General features: G+C 40.5%; 1 protein-coding gene across 1 annotated transcript in view; it reads left to right on the top strand.

Moving 5' to 3' along the window:
* Positions 1-20672, top strand: part of esyt1a (extended synaptotagmin-like protein 1a) — a 63487-nt gene that overhangs the window by 21306 nt on the left and 21509 nt on the right. The window contains exons 2-14 of the mRNA XM_078431395.1: positions 3169-3210; positions 4134-4268; positions 5392-5465; positions 11173-11245; positions 13051-13140; positions 13836-13891; positions 14775-14895; positions 16045-16221; positions 16635-16717; positions 17210-17258; positions 18005-18094; positions 20110-20205; positions 20463-20534. Of these exons, the coding sequence (XP_078287521.1) occupies positions 3169-3210; positions 4134-4268; positions 5392-5465; positions 11173-11245; positions 13051-13140; positions 13836-13891; positions 14775-14895; positions 16045-16221; positions 16635-16717; positions 17210-17258; positions 18005-18094; positions 20110-20205; positions 20463-20534 (1158 nt within the window). The remainder of the gene's footprint in view (positions 1-3168; positions 3211-4133; positions 4269-5391; positions 5466-11172; positions 11246-13050; positions 13141-13835; positions 13892-14774; positions 14896-16044; positions 16222-16634; positions 16718-17209; positions 17259-18004; positions 18095-20109; positions 20206-20462; positions 20535-20672) is intronic.

Here is a 20672-nt window from a genome sequence, read left to right as displayed (position 1 = left end):
TCCATTCGTACACCATGGGATAGTTGCCATAATTGGGTGTGTGTGTTCTGTGGCAAATCTGGAATTTTTCAATACATTTTTGACTGGGAATCAAAACAGTTCCCAGAATTTTGTTGGCAGTCTTATTCTTCATAACGGCTATAAACTACTGGTTAGTCTCTAATATGAATTGTTTACAAAGTGTTTTGCATCTGTTATACAAGAGCACAAAGAGAAGTAGGAGTAGGTCATTTGGTCCCTCTATATTGCCCTTCAATAAGGTCATGGCTGATGTTTAATCTCAGTGCCATTGACAACAATTGGATTGACTGCCACACCTAATCCATTCTATTGTCTCCAGCAACCTGGCTCCAAAGCATCAGTATCAACAGAAAAGTTGCCACAGGAAGATCAATATCAGAGCTCTTAACCATAAAATTAGCTTTGTCTCAGACGGTGCCTCACAGATAACCTGGCAAATCTCTGCCTCCAGGAGTCACAGAATATCCACAGCATATAGGAGCTCTGAAGTCCAGCATAAAGGACAATCCAAGACCTTGCCCCACTGAGAGCTAGGAACTGAGGTGAACTAATCAGGGACAGAGGCATTCTGTGCTTGCTAAAAGGAATGCTTTAAAGAGTTCCTTAACTATGACCCTCCATGATGCAAATGCATTTGATTCCATTCACCAGCAACACATTTAGTCCAGCCTTGCCACCACTCCTGACAAAGTCAAAGGCTGAGTTACTCCAGCTTTTTGTGTCTATCTTCACTTTAAACCAGCATCTGCAGTTCCTTCCTACACTTAATTTTCAAGTTAATTTCTGGCAGATTTGGGCCCACATAGCAAGGATAACTCGGCATTAAATGACACAACAATGGCTTTGTTGCTAGGTATTTGGATGGCTGATTAGGGATGTGAGAATGTGTACTTAAATTGGAGAGAGCAGAGGTTAAAAAGCAGCTGGTGATGTGGGTGATGAGGTTTAGCAATATTTGTCTTTGTTGCCAGTTATGTATGGGACAGGACCTCTTCCTGTTTACCTCAGATACATTCCCAAATCCCAAGGGTATTTCCTTTGCAGGAATTGGGTGCTTACGGCACTTCCCATTGTAACTGGACTTCAAGTCGGGAAGAAGAGAAGGTGAAGTGATAGAGAGAAGAGGGAGAAAAGAGTTGAAGGGAGCAGTGAAGTTGGGGATATGATGGAAGAATGGGTCGACTGGGCTGATATTCACTGGAATTTAAAAGGATGAAAGGGGATCTTATAGAAACATAAAATTCTTAAAGGATTGGACAGGCTAGATGCGGGAAAAATGTTCCCGATGTTGGGAGAGTCCAGAACCAGGGGGTCACACAGTTTAAGAATAAGGGGTTGGCCATTTAGGACTGAGGTGAGGAAAAACTTCTTCACCCAGAGAGTTTTGAATCTGGGAATTCTCTGCCACAGAAGGCAGTGGAGGTCAATTCACTGGATGTTTTCAAGAGGGAGTTAGATTTAGCTCTTGGGGAAAATTGAATAAAGGGATGTGGGGAGAAGGCAGGAACAGGGTACTGATTTTGGATGATCAGCCATGATCATATTGAATGGTGGTGCTGGCTCAAAGGGCCGAATGGCCTACTCCTGCACCTATTTTGTTATGTTTTTCTATATCAACTGAAAATAACAAGGCCTCATGAGCAGAGGGACCAGTAAAATCCTAAAGCTTGGTGCTGAAGATCTTCAGTCATTAATCCACAATCTCATTATCCACATCTGGGAAGAGAATGATATACCAGGGGACCTCACGGCTGTGACATCTACAAGAAAGGAGGCATGACTGAGTATGGTAACTCCAGAGGAGTCTCCCACAGTAAAGTCATCACCATAGTCTTCAATTGCCTCCCGGTGGTCAAACAACTGCTCCCAAATTGCAGTATATCCATCCAAGGGCACAGTGGACATGAACTTCACTGTGTGGTAACTCCAAGAGAATACTGGGAGTAGCATCATTTGCTCTACTAGGTTCTTATAAATCTCACCTGAAATTTTTGATTCCATTAAAAAGAGGTACTGGAGCACTGTCCTCTTAAGGCTGTCCACAGAAATGTGTCTCCAAAAAATGCTATAAAAGTACCTAGGATATGAGAAGATATCCTCATGCAGATAAGATAAAATGTTGCACGAGAGATCAGTAACTAAAGGACATAGCTTTAAGTTCAATAGGTAGAAATTTAGAGTGGGCTGCTCTAAAAGTGTTTTCTCACTTACATGGGTGTTTCTAATTCGCTGTTTCTAATCTGGATGAGCACTTGTAGAACCATCGAAGGTATTTATTCACAAAATGCTGGAGTAACTCAGCAGGTCAGGCAGCATCTCAGGAGAGAAGGAATGGGTGACATTTCGGGTCGAGACCCTTCCTCAGACTGATGTCAGGGGGGTGGGACAAAGGAAGGATATAGGTGGAGACGGGAAGATAGAGGGAGATCTGGGAAGGGGAGGGGAAGAGAGGGGCAGAGGAACTATCTAAAGTTGGAGAAGTCGATGTTCATACCACTGGGCTGCAAGCTGCCCAGGCAAAATATGAGGTGCCAATTTCCGGTGGGCCTCACTATGGCACTGGAGGAGGCCCATGACAGAAAGGTCAGACTGGGAATGGGAGGGGGAGTTGAAGTGCTCGGCCACCGGGAGATCAGTTTGTCCAACGCGGACTGAGCGCAGTTCTTGTTCAAGTCTCAAGTTCTTGGGACTTGAAGAACCATAGCCCGCAAGCCAAAGAGATGCCATTTGAATTTAAGTCAATTTTTGGCTGGCATAGACACTGTGCCAAATGATGATTTCCACATCTTCGGCCATGTTGGTTAAACAATATTAAATAGCAATTTGCTTAGACTAATCACAGTTTTATATCATGCTGGGGTGAGCCTTCCTCGGGCCATTTGTGATTGTCAATATCGTGAGAGCTATTGTGAAGATTTGCACCTTAACTAAAGCGTGTATTTGCGATGATACATATTGAAAGAATCAAACATGACACCATGCAAGGGTAATTTCCAAGCCAGAGATTTTTGTGTAAACTTAATTCCAAAGAGTGCAAGAGAGAATTGTGCAAACACTCTGGAGAAAGCTACATTTTAAATGCTGCAAACGCCCTGGATTGGTTTATTGATTAGTTTATTAAAAATTGGCAATGTTTCCTTTTCACAGATCAACTTCCAAGATCTCGAGCGTGCAGACTGGTTAAACAAGGTAGGAACTTCTACTTTGCCTACAAGGGGCCTTTCTAACCTGTGCAATAGAAGGTTGTTCAACCAGACACTGAAATCTGCTCCAGTGAGGTCACTGACCCAATCGTATCTCCAGCATGTGGGAAAATGGGACTAGATTAGCAAAAGTCATGCAATTTAATTGGATTCAAATTTAAATATTTTGTATATTAACCTGCTTGGATTTCAATAATGCTGTTACCCTTTTCTATTCTATTATCACATCCAGTCAGTGGTATTTATTCACAAAATGCTGGAGTAACTCAGCAGGTCAGGCAGCATCTCAGGAGAGAAGGAATGGGTGACGTTTCGGGTCAGATAGATCCTGTCGGATTCAGTGAAACTGGGGATATTAAAATGTATATTCCTCACATCTACTTGGTTGGAATCAAAACTACTCTTTCTGGCACATTACGATTGTCAAGGAGATGTCTAAGTTTTAAAGCCCATGTTTTAATGCTATTAATGCATAAAATAGGTTGGTGTGTAAAATTTAATTCTAGTTAAACCTGCTTTTAACCCAAGTGGTCAGGTGTAAATGGGGCTTTTTTTCATGAATTAACCCTATAAAATGAAATATCTCTTGTTAACCCTAATGAAATTTAAATTGTTTTTTTAAGATTTAAGTTGATTATTGTTTTAAAGTGTGTTGATTGACCATTCACTAAGCAGAAAGGGGAAGTGAAGTAAACTTGGAATGTGAGTTTCCATGGGATTGCTCCCCATGTTGCCTCGTGACTGGTTCCTGAGCAGCCTGGAATCCTAAATGAGATTATTTGTTTGTGCTGTCAGTTATGAAAGCAATATTCTTGAGGAAAAATTGTTGCCTGGGTTTCTGCATGTGTTAGATCTAAGATCAAATTCCAAAATGTAACAAATCTAACTGAGACATCTTTTCTTTGGTAGGTTCTGCAGCAAGCATGGCCATTTGTTGGCCAATACCTGGAGAAGCTGTTGGTAAACTCCATCGCTCCTATTATTCGGAGTTCAAACAATCACCTACAAACATTTGCCTTCACCAAAGTCAGCTTTGGAGTGAAGGTAATGTAATATCTGCATGATTTAAATTATATTCCAGTAACATGTTAATTTTTACATGTGTTGTGTCTGGAGTTTTTTTGTTTGATGCAGTGAATCCTATAGGCATTTGTACCGAATAATTGGATGTCAAGCTACTGGCTGCCATTTTGAAAATGGGTCCTGGTGCTGCAGTCTAGTACCCTGCACACTTGTGTATCTTGCTCAAATGGCAGTGCTTCTCATTTTGAGCCTTGACTACAAGTATCAGCAGGCTGGTTGACCATTTCACCAAAGTGTAAGCCTGTTTTTTTTGGGGGGGCCTCTGCAAACTTCCCATAATTGGTAAGAGAAATTATCAAATAAAGTTGCATTAGAAAGCAGCTTTAAGGAAGTATTAATGTGTGAGCTGATTTCCAGATAGCAATCGGGGGTTGGCTTGCTCAGTGGTGGATTCAACATATGGACGCATTGAATAAGAATTTATTGTCTGGAAGCAGCGAGAAGACCATATGGCTTGTCCAATCTAAACTTATCATTCAATAAGATTATGACTGACCCTGGAGATCAAATTCACCATCCTTTCACCCCCCCCCCCCCACCAATACATACAATGTAAATGTTGATTGATCCCCTGAGAGTTCAAAGATCTATCGATCTTGGTCTCGAATATATTTGATAAATCAGCATTATTTTATGCGCAGAGTTTATTTGTGGTACTTTACCAAATGCCTTTTGAAAAATCCAGATATTGTACATCTAATGTCTTTATCTACCAATTAGTTACATCCTTAAAAATACTTATTTGTTTAATGCCTCCATTTTTAATTCATCATGATAGTTGAGTCTTTACCAATACTCAAGTTCATCCATTTTTCAGTGGAGGTCAGTAGATATCAGTTGCCATGAATACCAACAAGCCCCTCTCTAATATCAGGTTGTGGCATTTTTCAACACACTCCATTGGGCCTTCAGCTACTCACTTGCTAAATTTGCTGAGTCACTAAGGAAGCTTGTGCTGTAACAAGCATGTTTACTGCAAACCAAAACTGATGGAAATAGGTTCCAAATACATTGAGGAAAACATTGTTGTTAAAATATATGCAGCTTACTGGAGATCAAATCAAACCTCTGAAATGTCTTTCAGCCTCTGAAGATTCATGGAGTACAGGTGCATGCAGGTACAGACAAAAGGCAGGTCTTGCTTGACCTGCATATCAGGTAATTGATTCTTCAATTCCACTTTCTTGCTTCACTCCAAGGCAAAATAGCTTTGCATGTACGAATGCAAGCTGGCAATCAATTTTTGGGATTTATTTGACAGTTCCTGCTTGACATATGAATACAGTGCTCTCACCTGGCCCTTTAATGGTTGTTTTCTGTAATAATTAGGCCATACGACATAACTTAATTTTTTTTAAACTTATCCCAGGCATCTGTCATTGTTACTGGGGTAGGACACAGGACAGTCATGGGAGGTTACCTGTCCGCCTTCCCCTATTTTTTTTTTTTCTCTCATAGCCTTGACGTCCTTCGTTACGGGTTCATTAAGTGAGGACCCAACTCATTTTCTGTGCTCCTGCTCCAATTTGCCATCACAATTACCCCTTGGCTATGCTGCGGGCAGTCATTTCACTGAGACTCATTATACAGAATTATTTATTGCATATCTAACTCCATATGCAGGAATCAATGAATCTGTGATGTGAATTTGTGCTTTGGATGGGTAATCTGCATTAAGTCTGGTTACTTTACTGTCTCAATGTCATTAGTTCATTGGCAAATTAGTTTGGGTTGCCCAGATTTTTTAAAGCGGCAGATGATAATTGGCTGTCTTAGACTGTACTTGCATTGATTTCAGTCCAGTTTTTTTTGGTCTTTTCCTTGCATAACCTGAAATTCTACTTCCTCCATGTAATCTATACTTTGTGCCTTGTGCTCTTTGACAATATCTGGTCACCAGGTGGCCTATTGGAATATTAATAGGCAGAGTACTGAAATTTTGAAGTTGTTGATCTCTGCAACTATCTTCACAGAAAATGGAAAATTAAAGTTTTTGGGTTGCTCTTAAACAAGGAACTCATTGGGAATGGGAAGTTAGTTGTCTTCCCCATTAATATCTCTCTTGCCTCACTCGCCAAGCAATGCAGAAGCACCTGGGTACAATATGTTGGATAAAATTATAATTAAGATGCAGGAAACACTTGAAGAATGGAAGAGGCAGAGAATTTTAATCAGAATAATCGCCTCTTTGTGTTCATTGTTTGTCCCCACAAATAATCTCTAGGCACTGGTAGGAATAATTGTTGCAGTCATTATTGTTCTTCAGTGCTGGTGGCAGATATGACCCAAATAAGATTCTGTTCCCCTCTTTAGCCACAAGTACCCTGATGACATTGTTTTACAGGAAACAACTGCTACTTTACACAGTGAAAGCAGATCTGTTCTCTTAATCCCAAGATCAAAGCAATCTATAATATGAACCATCATGGGAATGTTTGGTAATGTTACTGGCATGAATTGCTGCAGCCATGTCAGACTAGTAGCTGGACACCCATGCATCTGATGGGTTTAATCACATCACACACATGGCCATGTGCAACACAGATTTTGTGATGTTATGGATAGATGAACAATGCTGGACTAACTCAGTGGGTCAGGCAGCATCTGTAGAGAACATGGATAGGTGATGTTTTGGGTCGAGATCTTTTGCCCTGATTCATTCTGAAGAAGGGTCTTGATCTGAAACATCACTTATCTATGTTCTCTAGAGATGCTGCCTAACCTGCTGAGTTACTCAAGCATTTTGTCTTTCCTTGGTAAACCAGCATCTGCAGTTCCCTGTTTCTACATTTGGTGACATGGTTTATTTTATTGTACACCGCAGATCCTTATTCTAATTTTTTAATGGAAAATGCAAGGGGTATTCAGCTGGTCAGCAACATCTGTGGAGAGTGAAATGAAGTCGATGTCTCAAGTGAATGACCTTTCTGACCAGTTCTGATAAAGGTTCATCAGTCTGAAACACTAAACCTGTGTTTCTGTCCATGGCTGTCACCTGACCGACTGAGCATTTTCAATAATTTGAGTGTTCCATGTTCCAATTAAGTGCATGGAAAAAATATTCACTCAAGGCCAAAAGTAATACGTAAATTTACTGAAGTTTCCAAATTGCGCCCGAGGAAATAAATAGCACACCAAAAGCATAGATTGCATATTCAACATGGAGGAACCAAACCACATTAATGCTGACAGAATGGTGAAGCACCCTATGTCTCTGGCTGGTAAATCGTCACTTCAGAGCACCTCCCGACAATGGCAGTGTCCCATGATGGGCGTGATATTCTACTGTATGTGCAGATCCTAGGGACAGTTGTTCAGAAAAGGGTACTTTTAACAAACCTGGCATGCACAGATTACTCAGTTGTCATATCAGGCATGTCCCAACTATGTGTGCTGCACGTTATTGCTTTTCAACCTGCTCCCCAATAATTACTTGGGCAAACCCTGAATGCAAAATTACAACTCTTTCCATGTTCTCATAAACCATATGCAGAAAACAAACATCTGAAAAATTGGCCCGCTTGCATTGTTGCATGTTTGATCATTAAATCGTAAACACAAATTTTCATGATTACTTGTTAAAACTAGGCTGGGTTGGGCTTGTTGCATGTCTGTCACTATATATGTGATCCCTCGGTTAGCACTAAGCTTGCAGAGAAATCCTCTCCTTTCATTCTAACCCTTGCATTTAACAGCATATGAGGATTTGGAGAGAAAGTTGCAATAGATCTCTCCAAAAAGAGAGTAGCTCACAGCCCTGCAACCCTCTTGTGCAAGCAGTAGCTTGGGGCAATGGTGTCACGTGACTCGCAGTGTGGAACTGAGGAAGAACTGGTTCTGTTGATTTGAGCAGTCGCATTACTAGCATCATTTTTTCATGCAACCAGAATGGTAACATTTAGCTTCTTCCTGGGAAAGGATGAAATTGTCTGCTGAAAAGTAGATTGTTTACTTGTTTCATGCACATAAAGGTCAGCTAATAAACTGACAGCAGTACTAAATTGGAAAAAGCCAGCAGTGGAGATGTTGATAGTGGTGGTGCTTCTCACCACCTGAGCCTTGGTGTTTGCAAATTGGCTGCAGATGTCCATGATGAAGATGGCAAATCATAAGATATGGGAGCAGAATTAATCCATTCAGTCTATCGTCTGTTCTACTATTGGATCATGACAGATCTATTTTCCCCTCTCAACCCCATTCCTCCTACCTTCTCCCTGTAACCATTGACATCCTTACTAACCAAGAACCTATCAATCTTTGTTTTTAAAATACCCATTGACTTGACCTCCATAGCCGTCTGTGGCAATGAATTCCACAGATTCACCATCCTCCGGCTAAATAAATTCTTCCTCATAAAGGAAACCTACTGGTCTGCTCCCTGTAGATGCAGCTAGGCTTGGTCATTAATAGATCGGTGCGCTATTACATGCAGGTATGGTTAGTAACACATTGGTCAGCAACATCAGTCCCCAAAGATGCATCTTGCTTCACTTGTATCCACACTAATTCCCATCACTAACTTCACCTTTTGCTTGCCAACCACAGGGTTCATTAGTTTATTCACAAAATGCTGGAGTAACTCAGCAGGTCAGGCAGCATCTCGGGAGAGGAGGAATGGGTGACGTTTCGGGTCGAGACCCTTCTTCAGACTGTCTGAAGAAGGGTCTCGACCCGAAACGTCACCCATTCCTCCTCTCCCGAGATGCTGCCTGACCTGCTGAGTTACTCCAGCATTTTGTGAATAAATCAATTTGTACCAGCATCTGCAGTTATTTTCTTATACTACAGGGTTCATTAGGTTGAGTTTAATTACCTTGTACCAGTAGACTGCACCAAAATAATACAGTATAAAATACTGCAACAACAAAAACTTCAAGCCTGTTTTACTTGACAAAATTCCATCGGTCCTTTTTTAAAATGGGGTTTGTGGTGGTTGTTGAGATGGGAACAAAGCTCCAGTCCAAAACAATGGCATCAGTTATACACTTAAGTATTTTAACCTCCATCAAGAGCTTTACTGAGGCTGACACAAGAGCTGTGTGGGCACAGTGGCGGCTGGCGCAAAACCTTGCAAAGGAACTACGTTTAAAGCGTGCGCAAGGCTAAATTGCATCCACTATGAGAGCTCGCAAAGCCTTCCTTCTCCTGAGCATTTTCTTACTAACCTGTAGCTTTATTGAACTTTATAGCCATTTTTGATTGATTTAGACTTTAGAGATACAGCGTGGAAACAGGCTCTTCAGCCCATCGACTCTGTGCTGACAAATGATCACCCCACTATCCTACACACTAGGGGCAATTTACAGAAGCCAATTAACCTACAAACATGTACGTGTTTGGAGTGTGGGAGGAAACCGGAGCACCCGGAGAAAATCCACACGGTCACGGCCAATGTTCTAATGTAACGTCACCCAGCTGTAACATTAACCCAGCTATTCTCTCTCCACGGATGCTGCCTGGTCTGCTGGGTATTTCTCTTGTTGCAGATTTGCAGCTGCTGTTAGGTTCTGCCTTCCACAGCTCCTGCACCTTTTATATTTTATTCTCCCTGATCTCATTCATCGACTGACTGCACGGCTCCAGAGGCATTTGTCACCTGGACAACCTTGGCCTTCACCTTATCTCAGTCAATCCCACTGGTCTCTTCACCCTTCTCTACAAGTTAAACATGGGTGTTTTCTCTTTTCTAGATTTGCATTCAGGTTAGTTTGTTGTATATACCAGGGCGCAATAAAATTTCTTGTCTACATGGATAGATACAACAATGATGAAAGCAAAACAGCAGAATGGTGCAAAGATTGTAGCCATTGCACTGTCCGTTCTAATGGAGCATCATTGGCATGAGACAATGACCTGTAACTGTATTAATTCTGCCTATATTCTGAGATGCTGCCTAACCAGCTGAGTATTTCCAGTGCTTTTCAATTTTTATTGTAATGGAGAACTGGTCAAATAGTTGGATAATCTGAGATACCCAGTTGGAAATGTCAGGTATTTCTTTTAAAGAAAGATGGGTCTGCAGATGATGCTTCTTCATTATGCCTTGCTCATCCTATCATGCAGCAGTCTGCCATGTCCTATCTGCACAGCAAGTCCTGTCCTCTCAACCACTGTCCTCTCAAGTCCTCTGTGTTTCTACCACTGGACCTACTTGTCACTTGAAATATGAAGAGTGCACAGAAAAAGAATTATTGTACATCACAGCAAAATATTTTCAAAATGTTAGAACTACACCCGAGGGCAAAAGATTGGTTTTGAAAATCCATCCTGAGCTACAGATTTAAGAAGGCTTTGGTGCGTCCCAAATATATAAAAGTTGCTATTGAAATGCAAGTTTTTTCCCCTTTTGCAGAATTTTCCCCCAATTTGATTGTATGTATTTTGTCATTTTATGTGACCTACCACAAAAGTAACATGGAAAAGTCACTTAATAAATTTTTATTCAACCAAGTTTGGAGTGTTTTTTAAATGGACTGAACTTGAGGAAATGTCGACTCATGAAATTTAGTTTTTGACCTTTTCTCAGCCTATCCCCTGATACCATCACGACATGACCGGACAATTGGTGACAGCTTTGGTCTTTTTTAATGCAGCTCTGTAATAGAGCTTTTGTGGGTTTGACTTTTCTAAAATTTCCTTCAATTGTCCAAAGAAAATCTGCTAATGGGTTTAACTTTGGGTTATCAGCCACTGTATTTAAAAGTGAATAGTATAGGCAAATTCCTAATCAAGTGATCTTCACTTCACAATCCTGGGTTAGTGCTTAGTTTTGAAATAATCCTGAAAAAATCCACCAGACTACCAGTACACTGTACACTCTGAGTATATCTAAAATGGGGTCTCCTCTGTTGTCTTTCCTCTGTAGTTACATTGGTGACTGTGAAATCAATGTTGAAGTAAAGAAGTATTTCTGCAAAGCTGGAGTGAATGGTATCCAGGTATGTTACTTGATGGGAAATAGCAGAGCTCAGTGACCCTTGTAACTCGGTGTCCCCTATTTTAGAGTTCCTTTGGTGCAAGAGACAATTAAAGGAGAAACACAATCTGTTCAAAGTGCCACCCTTGATTACACAGTGGACACATGCATCATTGTGTATGATTCAGAAGGTGCTAGGTTCATACCTTGGACTCTGTTGTGCTCACTGATGGCAACTGGCGCAGCAATAATAACACTATCTAGTCTCTCTGCCCAGCCTAGGGGGTGGAAGAATGAGCCAAAATCCCCATCTTGACTCATTTGATGGAAAGTATATGGGCATGGTGTTGGATCAAATTTGATGGTAATGGGTTCCACTAGAAGGGAAGCACTAGGTCTTAAGACTCTGCAATGACACCTCTTCAGATAAAGAACAAATAACGCAAGATAAGCTATAGAAGTCAATTATGATTTCACCAGTGAATAATATTAGCATTGAAGTTTGATAATATTGCTGAAACAATATGACAGATTGAGGGCTGGCCGAGGAAGTTATGAGCTGCTCTGGACAAAAGGGGCCCTTGATCTTTAACTGTTTACTTCTATATGGCTATCAGTTGAAGTAACTTTAAACTTCTGGATTATACCTTTCTTAAATATCAGTCTTTCCTAGGTAGGTTGAGCTATTAGCATCTGGATAGATTGCTTTTCCAGCTAAAAGAAGTAAAAGACTTAGGAAGCTCTACTTAAAAATAAAAATGTGGCAAATTAGTAGGAGATAAAAATGAGTATTGCACTGAGTCACTATGGGCATTTTCCAAAAATAAATTAAAGCAATTCTTTTCAGCTCAAGGAACATTTCACGTAGATTGCCATGCATAGCAGTAGATGAATGGTTTCAAGAGGGAGTTAGATTTAGCTCTTGGGGCTAAAATAATCAAGAGATATGGGGGAAAAAAGCAGGAACGGGGTACTGATTTTAGATGATCAGCCATGATCATATTGAATGGTGGTGCTGGCTCGAAGGGCTGAATGGCCTACTCCACCTATTTTTCTATGTTTCTAATGGCCAAACACGGACGCTCATTTATTTATCTGTCTGGAGCCATGATAAACAATGCACATGGATATCAGATGCAGATATATTTGTGCCTCGTGATTTAAAAACACCTGCTGATTATACCGACGGCAACCATCAAAATTGTGGTAAAAGCAAAGTACGCAGTTTGCCATGCGCAACCAATTCGCATCTGCAGCTACATAATTGCATCAGCAAATAATTTGCGCTAGCAGCCAGTTTGGAGCCAGTCCCCTCATAGATAACATGCATCATCTGGTTTTGCAACAGCCAGTGAATGAGACAGTATGGTCTCAACCGCTGGAGAGAAATGGTTGTTTTTAAGAAGGCAAATTTACACAAGCATTAGAGTCGGAATGATGGCAACGAAACAAACTACCAGAAATATAAAAAGCCGTGGGACTGAGGTACCAGAATGGGAATGAGGAGGGGAACAGAGACTCTGGTACAGTTGAATGTATATGGCAGTAAATCCCCACATAAGTATTGAAATGTGGTATTGGTATGAGAATCAACGATTCACCATTAGTATTAAAGCCTTGTCCTACTGCAGCAGCTGATACTATGTTAATCACCTGGTTGACTCAGCCATTCCATAAGAGGCAATCTTGGGGAGCAAACTGCAGGCTTTTCCAGTAATCTTGGCCATAATCTTGCATCATGTGTGACGGATTTCTCCTGTGGTGGCTCAGTGCTATTGATTTATTGTCTGCTCCCTGGGTTGCTGATTTTCTTATCCTCTCTTGCAGCTCCATGGAATGCTTCGCGTGATCCTTGAGCCCTTAATTGGAGACATGCCATTGGTGGGGGCAGTGACCCTGTTCTTCATCCGGCGCCCAGTAAGCATGTTGTTGTGGAAGGAGAAATCAGCCAGTGTTACAGCCAAAGGCTGACGGATCAGTGAGATCTTGATTTTGGATTAATACAGCCCGACAAATTATCTTGGGCTCTACAGGGAATGTTGAGTCATATTTAACGTGCTAGCTCCATGTTACTTGTTAATTTGACTGTAGCGAGTAAAACAGGATTAGGCCAAGCTGTGTCATTTCCCAAGATTGAATAGCCAACAAGCACTCACTGCCTCGTTTCTCATTTAAAGTGTGACAGCCAAGTGATGGAATTCCCCACCCAGTATGAATCAGTGCCATTTGTACAGATGAGAAAATTGACCCCAAAATAACCAGACCTAATATGACCAGTCGGCAAGCTGAGATATGTTATTAATTATTTAATCAAAGGATAAAACACAAGTCAGGAAAGGCTGCCTTCAAAGCTACAGGGATCAGACCAAAGATGGGAGTTTAGTTCACATTGCCTAATCTTCAGTGTTATAGTATTGCTTTTCAGGGGTTGAGTAAACTATAAAGATGATTTTTGCAACCATCAGGCTCTTGAGCCTAGATAAATTGGAATGGCATGTTAGTCTCAGAGTTGCAAGTCTGACACTGAATGTAAAATGTTTTAGTTGTGAATTGACACTGATCTCCAATGTACTAAATTACAACTGATATTTTGAAACTTTGTGCTTTTTCAGGTGCTAGAGATTAACTGGACAGGACTCACCAACTTCCTGGATATTCCAGGGCTGAGGTAATGATTGTTCATAGGATCCCAATCAAAAATAAAGATATAATATTTGTAAGATTCTCCCAAGAACATTATGAAGTTACATTCTTGAATTCTGGAAAATTCTCACTCTTAGATTGAACAGAAAGTAAATATTGAAAGATATAATTAATAATACAATTTCACAAGTATGCAAGTTTTGGAGTCAGATGATTTCATGAGAAATTTAACATTTGTTTTGAAAAAGGTGAATATGAGGCCCATCTGGGGAATCTTGCAAGTAATATTTCTCACCTTATATCATTGAAGGAGCTCATTTAATCCATTGAATCTATGTTCTTCAAGCAATCCCATTAGCACCATTCCCCATTTATTTCTATGTAACGTACTTTCCCTACATTCCCATCAATTCCCTGTGATGTTCCTATCACTCGCCTACATATTGAGGGTAATTTACAGAGGGCCAACTAACCTACCAACCCGCACGTCCCTGGGATGTGAGGGGGAACCGGAGCACCTGGGGGGGGACCTATGTGGTCACAGGGAGAATGTGCAAACTTCACATAGACAAGACCTGAGGTCAGGATCAAACCTAGGTCTCTGGCGCTGTGAGGCAGCAGCTCTACCGGCTGTGCCACCGTGCAGAAAGCAACATGTCTGAAAACTACCAGGGAGCAGCTGAAATACTTGTGGAACCATAATTAATATTCTTGGTCCTCGCCTCGGTTTAAATTCACCTTTGAGGAATTCGACTTTTTTTGTAGATCAGTTTGTATTAAAATTAACAGTGCTCCTTTAGGGTTGCATTTTGTGCAGTTGAAGCCCCTGATGACTGTTTTGTTTTTCTCCCTATCTCCCACTCTCTTCCCTTTACACACGCCCTGCCTCTTTCTCTCACTTGGAACAGTTCAAAGTCTGATACCATGCTTATGGACACCATTGCCTCTTTCCTGGTTTTGCCAAACCGGATTACCTGCCCTCTTGTTTCAGAACTCCATGTGGCTGAACTCCGTTCTCCTTTGCCTCGGGTATGTATCACAATATGTTTTTGCAAAATTGTACCAGCAAAGTCAATTTTGGTCGTGAAATTATTCCAGGGTCAGGTGGTGGATTTTTAGGGGTATGTCTGGCTATTAAACCACCTATTCAGCCATTGTTGAAATCAGCAGTGTGTAAAGGCACTTGATAATAATATTAGTCTGTGTAATGACAGTGCATTGAAATAGCTTGAACCTTTTGCATTTATAAAACAATATGTTTTAATTTGTTTCATTGGATTGTTTAGATTAATACTGACCAGCTAATTAATTTATTGCATCGTATGGGAGGCGCATTCCCAATTTCGTTGTACCCCTGTACAATGACAATAAAGATATATTGTATTGTATTGTGAAGCAGATCACCTGGTACTACCTACTCATTTTTGTTGTGTTCATTTCAATCGGATAAAAGTTGGTTCAGTGAAAGTCTACTTTCCCCTCTTACTGTGCAGACTGGATGATCAGGCTTATCATCATGATTAGATGCTACCTCCCCTATTCTACTTCTTTACTGACTTTAGAAGTGGAAGACTTCAATTCATTTTTCAAAGCAAATTTCAAGTCAAATTTGAAAGCAAATTGCAATTCAAATCTTCAAATCAAATTTCAAGTCTCTCTCAGTTCCGAGCACCGTACAGAATCAAAAGGGGGATTAAATCAAAAAAGTATTTCTGCCAAAAGTTTGTAATAAAGTCTACTGCCGGACCCTGACGTGAGGGGACGCTGGCGCTATTTGTTCGCCGCTTCTCCGTCAGGACAGTTCGTCTGTTTTTATGTCATGACTGTTTTGTAAAGCGTCTTTGAGCACTTGGAAAAGCGCTATATAAAATAAATGTTTATTATTATATTATTATTATAAGACTGAGTAGAAGTAGAGGTTCCAATGTCTGAATATCAGAAAACTGAAGTGTAAATAACTTGGCCAGGAAGTAAATCCCAGCCTGGTGATAACAAGTCTAGAAATTGGGAATTTATTGTGCTGTTACCTTGTTTTTGTGCTGTATTGTTTAATATCATTGACACCATGTGCAAGGGCGATTGGTGCCCTGGGTAGCTAACCTATATTCAGTTCACATGTCACATACAATAATACAGCCATTTGGAAAGGGAGATTTGAATTTATGTTTTTATTTTTAGGGAATAGTACGGATTCACCTCATTGAAGCAGCAAGTCTGGAGTCAAAAGATACATATGTCAAAGGAATCATCAAAGGAAAATCTGATCCATATGCAATTGTACGAGTGGGCACACAGGCATTCATGAGCAAGACTGTCAGTGAGAGCTTGAATCCCAAATGGAGTGAAATGTATGAGGTGGGTGAATCTCATTGTTGCTTCACCCAATCAGCACCCTCTTTAAAAGTAAATGCCTGCAATTCCCAGCAGCCTGGTGGGCCAGTTCTGTCAAATGTGTACAGCTGTGGTCTCGGATTAATGCATTTCCTCTATTTGCTAATTGTAATAAAGTGTTATAACTATACCGCGTGAAGAATCGTCCATATACTTTCAAGCTTTTTCAAACAGTCGGAACTTACCTTTTGAAAGTTATCTGCCAGGCAGGATCTAAGTGCTGAACAATGCAAGCTTGGAACAAATTACTTTTGAATGAATAAAATGGAGCTTCAGAAGATGGAGAATTTAGATGTTAGCAGTTGGAAATTACAGTTCATCTCAAAACTATATTTCACTGTATCTTGTATGCCTACTTTGTGACCTATTTTCCACAGGTGATTGTCCACGAAGTTCCTGGACAGCTGTTGGAAATTGAAATGTTCGATAAAGACCCAGATCAGGATGACTTTCTGGGCAGGTGAGAGCTCTGTGTGTGTTCGTGTGGTGTGTGAGGCTGTGTACACGTACACGACTCAGGTAGTAATCTGCATGCGAGTACATGTCAGTGTCCATTTTGTTTATAAGACTCTGAGTTTGTGTGTGTGCTCACGCATAGGTGTGTACTCTGCTTTGCATTAACAAAAGATTGATAGCTTCTCAGATGTTCAAATTCCCTCAGGTAAGATATTTTGTTCACACATGACAGAATAAAACTCGTGCAAAAATCACAGCCAGTGCTCACAAAAGAAGCTGGCACAGGCCTGTTGCACAGAACTGTTTTGGCGTAGTAAATTTTAGGCCAATTACTTTGTATCATATTTAGTGAAATATGATAAAGGAGTTTTCTCTTACAGTATCTCAGTTGGGCTGTTCTGGTCACTGTTAAAAATAGTAAATATATCCCAGCACTTTCCAGATGACTCCTACTGAGATAATCATGCTTGGTGATATATATTTATTTTTCTTTCAGAATGCAGCTGGATCTTGGGGAAGTGATGAAGAATAAAATTGTGGATGAGGTAAAGATTTGAAGAAATTCAAAAATAACTTCTAAACGGGGATAAAAGTGGGTCGGGGAAATGCTGTCATAAAATAATTGTCAAAGCTAAAATGTTAATTTTTTGGTGGTAGTGTAAAAACCTTTAGCAAGTTGTACCATTTTCTTCATTTGACTATCTCAAAAGAAGCTCAAACCTTTTAAGTAGATCAAACCTTCCTTTAAGTTGAAGGAAATTGTTGCCTGTTAAAGCTAATATAGTTTCTGCCCTTGTTTTGTTGGGAAGGAAGGCGATCTGGAGGAACTGGGTTTAATTTGTAGCATGATGCCACACACAACTAATTTGCATTGCTATGTTGCCAGATCTTTAGCAAGTAAAATATTTGGCAAACTTTGGCAAAAAGTTAAAATTATCACCAATAATATATGATCTTTATTTGAGTAGTTTTTATTTGGGCTGTCTCAAAATCAGGGACAGAGTTACAGGATCATTTAAAACTCAGGTGGGTGGGAATTTCTCACGGAGGGAGGTGAATCTCTGGAATTATTTTCCCCGGAAGGTTGTAGGGGCCGGATCACTGGAGGGATTTAAAGAGGAGGGAGATGCGAAAACTTGGAATTGGAGGCTCTGCGGAACTGGCACAGAAGAGACGAGGCCTGGAGCAGATCAGCCACGCTCAGATTGAATGGGGGAGGGTGGGAGGTGTGTGTTCTTTTTGTGTATGCTCTCTGCCAGACTGTAATCCTCTTATCTATTTTCTTATGTAGTGGTTCACTCTAAAGGATGTGGAGAGAGGAAAAATTCACCTGAAACTGGAGTGGTTGACCTTGTATGCTGACCCAGCAAAACTGGAGCAGGTAATCCCAAAGCTGATCTTTGAAATCACACCTTGCCTGATGAACAATGCAGTGATCAACAAGTAATACGTGACTCTGTATGTAATTTGGAATAGTTTATCCTTTAGTTCAAATTGATGAAGAAATGAATTCTTAGCTTTCAACGTGAATTTAATTAGGAGTAGACAAATTGCTCTTGAAATGATTGTGTTACGTAGTATTGCTTTGCCTTTAAACAACATTTGATTCATTTTTACCTTTCTTGTTCTTGCTTGTGTAAAACATCATTCGTATACTTTGAATTTATAACTGGAAAATTGCCAGCTAGCCATTGATTGTGGATCAAAAAATATTGATTCTTTGTTCAGTATTACAAATGGGACTGTGGATCGTGACACTGAATTAAACCTTGTGCATCAGTGACGTCCTAAATCACATGAATGGGGTTGAGAGGTTTCTTTTAATAATCGCGTATCAGATCTTTCTCCCTTTCCTTGCCAAAGCCTCTGGTATCTCATTCAAGTCCCCATTCTATGTGTGAATTATATTAGGGTATTTTACCAAGGGACATCAAAGTCTAGTATATTTCTATCGTCCACAAGTACACATTCTATCATTGGTTATTGGATAGTGATCAGGAGCAGAATCTGTTGCTGATCATCCTCTTGGTTTTGGAACGGTGGAGCCAGTTACAGCATCCCTTACCACTGTGCATTTGAGAGAATAGCAAACAGCCTTGACCAGGCATTGAATCTGGGCCCTCTGGTCGACACGACTCAGCTATACAGTACCATTACCAACCCAACTATTACAAGGAGCAAAAAGGAGGCTTATTTTAACTGTCACTTAAATCATTAGAAAAGTACAATCTTACATACAGCAGTAGAAGTACAATTATAGCACTATAGTCAACAGTTCAAAAGAGAGCTGAGTTGACTATAAGGCCCTATACTCATGAAGAATGTCACCTTGTACATGAGATGGTAGAAGAACAAGTTCAATATATGTTGCGCCTTTACTGTAATAAACATCTTGAGGCATGTAACAAGACTCCACAATAGTACCTTCCAGACACTAATCATTTGTTCCAAAAAAAAAGATTTTTGTCAAGTCACATTTTATTCTTTTATCAATCATCTTCCTTCTTTGTCCCCATATTCTTGATCCCTCTGCCAGCTTCCCTTAAAAATTCCATTGTTATATTTAAAATAAGAACTGCTTGTATTAGCCTGTAATACTGTAATTTCCTCCTGCTGGCACTGCAGTTTACATGGGCAGTTTCTATTATAAACAGACACATGGTAACTAGTAATAGACAAATACATATAAGGAGAGTATTCAACTTTTAAAATAGGGACTGTGTGATTTTGTCACTCTGCCAACCCTACTTCAACACATTGTCCTGCATTTCTCACACAAGAAATATACATGTCGTAAAGGAAAAAGTTGTGTATAATGTTCCAGTACATGTATGAGTTTCAGTCTTTGGAAGGGCTTTCACTTAACACCATTTGGGGGGAGGGGGAAAGGGGAGCAGATTAGGTAGCAAGCCCCTATGAGAGCAATATTCCAGCATTAGTCTGGCACCAGCAGAGGACTGGAGAAGAAGTGATCCTCCATGATCATAAAGGATGAACGAAGTGAAGAATGCCTGACAGGAATTGCCTGCCAGCTGCTCTATTTTGTTTGTTCCAAAGATGAGAAGCCAAATGCTTTATGTTTAAGACATTCCCCACCCAATTTGTCCACGTAATCTCCTGGGATAGGGAAAAAGAACAGAGTAAAAATAAAGGCAAGTGGGAAAAAGTCCTGCCCGACAATCTTGTGTGATTCTAGGTGGTTCAAGAGGTGTGTTAGTTAGTTGACACGTACAACCAGTGAGATATTCTCTCCCAATATATCTCGCTAGCCATGCAGCACTTTGCAGTAACATTTATTGACATGTATTGCCAATGAGATGTATTGGGAGAGGGGGAAAAAAAGGGATTCTACCCCTTCAAAATTAAAATTTAAGAGCATTGTGTTTTTCTCTTTAGGCGCTACTTGTAAATAACTCCATTGCTGCACAGAACAGCGAGGAACCCTCCGCTGCCATCATGGTTGTCTATGTGGACCAAGCACAGGATCTCCCGGTACGTTGAGTGGTTGTGAGGTGAATGGCTGTGATTTGAAATTGCCTGATAAGAATCGGTCTGTCAGATTTGTGTAGCTCCTGGGAAAGTGATCCAGGGAATTTTAGTTCCCTTCCTGTCTGGTTTCTCCCCTTCTGTATTTCTATTCATCTATGTCTCTGTCTTTGTTTCTATTTCTCTACTAATTTCTTTTTTTGTCACTCAGCATCCACCACTTGCTGTTTCTCACTAACTCTTACTTTTCTTTTTGTCCACAGCTAAAGCAAGGGACGAGAGAACCGAATCCCGTGGTACAGGCTTCACTATTGGACAAAACCTTCGAGAGCAGGGTATGAATGAGCACTTCAGAATCTTTGATTATGATGAATACTGTGTACTTCAGAATCTCTTAGCAGAGGGGTGTAAAAACAGAGGGCAAAGATGGAAGCATTAGAGGGGAGGTGAAGGATTGTTATTTCTCAGCCAGA

This window comes from Rhinoraja longicauda, chromosome 42 (assembly GCF_053455715.1).
Source record: "Rhinoraja longicauda isolate Sanriku21f chromosome 42, sRhiLon1.1, whole genome shotgun sequence".
NCBI classification, from domain to species: Eukaryota; Metazoa; Chordata; class Chondrichthyes; order Rajiformes; family Arhynchobatidae; genus Rhinoraja; species Rhinoraja longicauda.
This window is presented reverse-complemented; position numbering and strand designations above follow the sequence as displayed.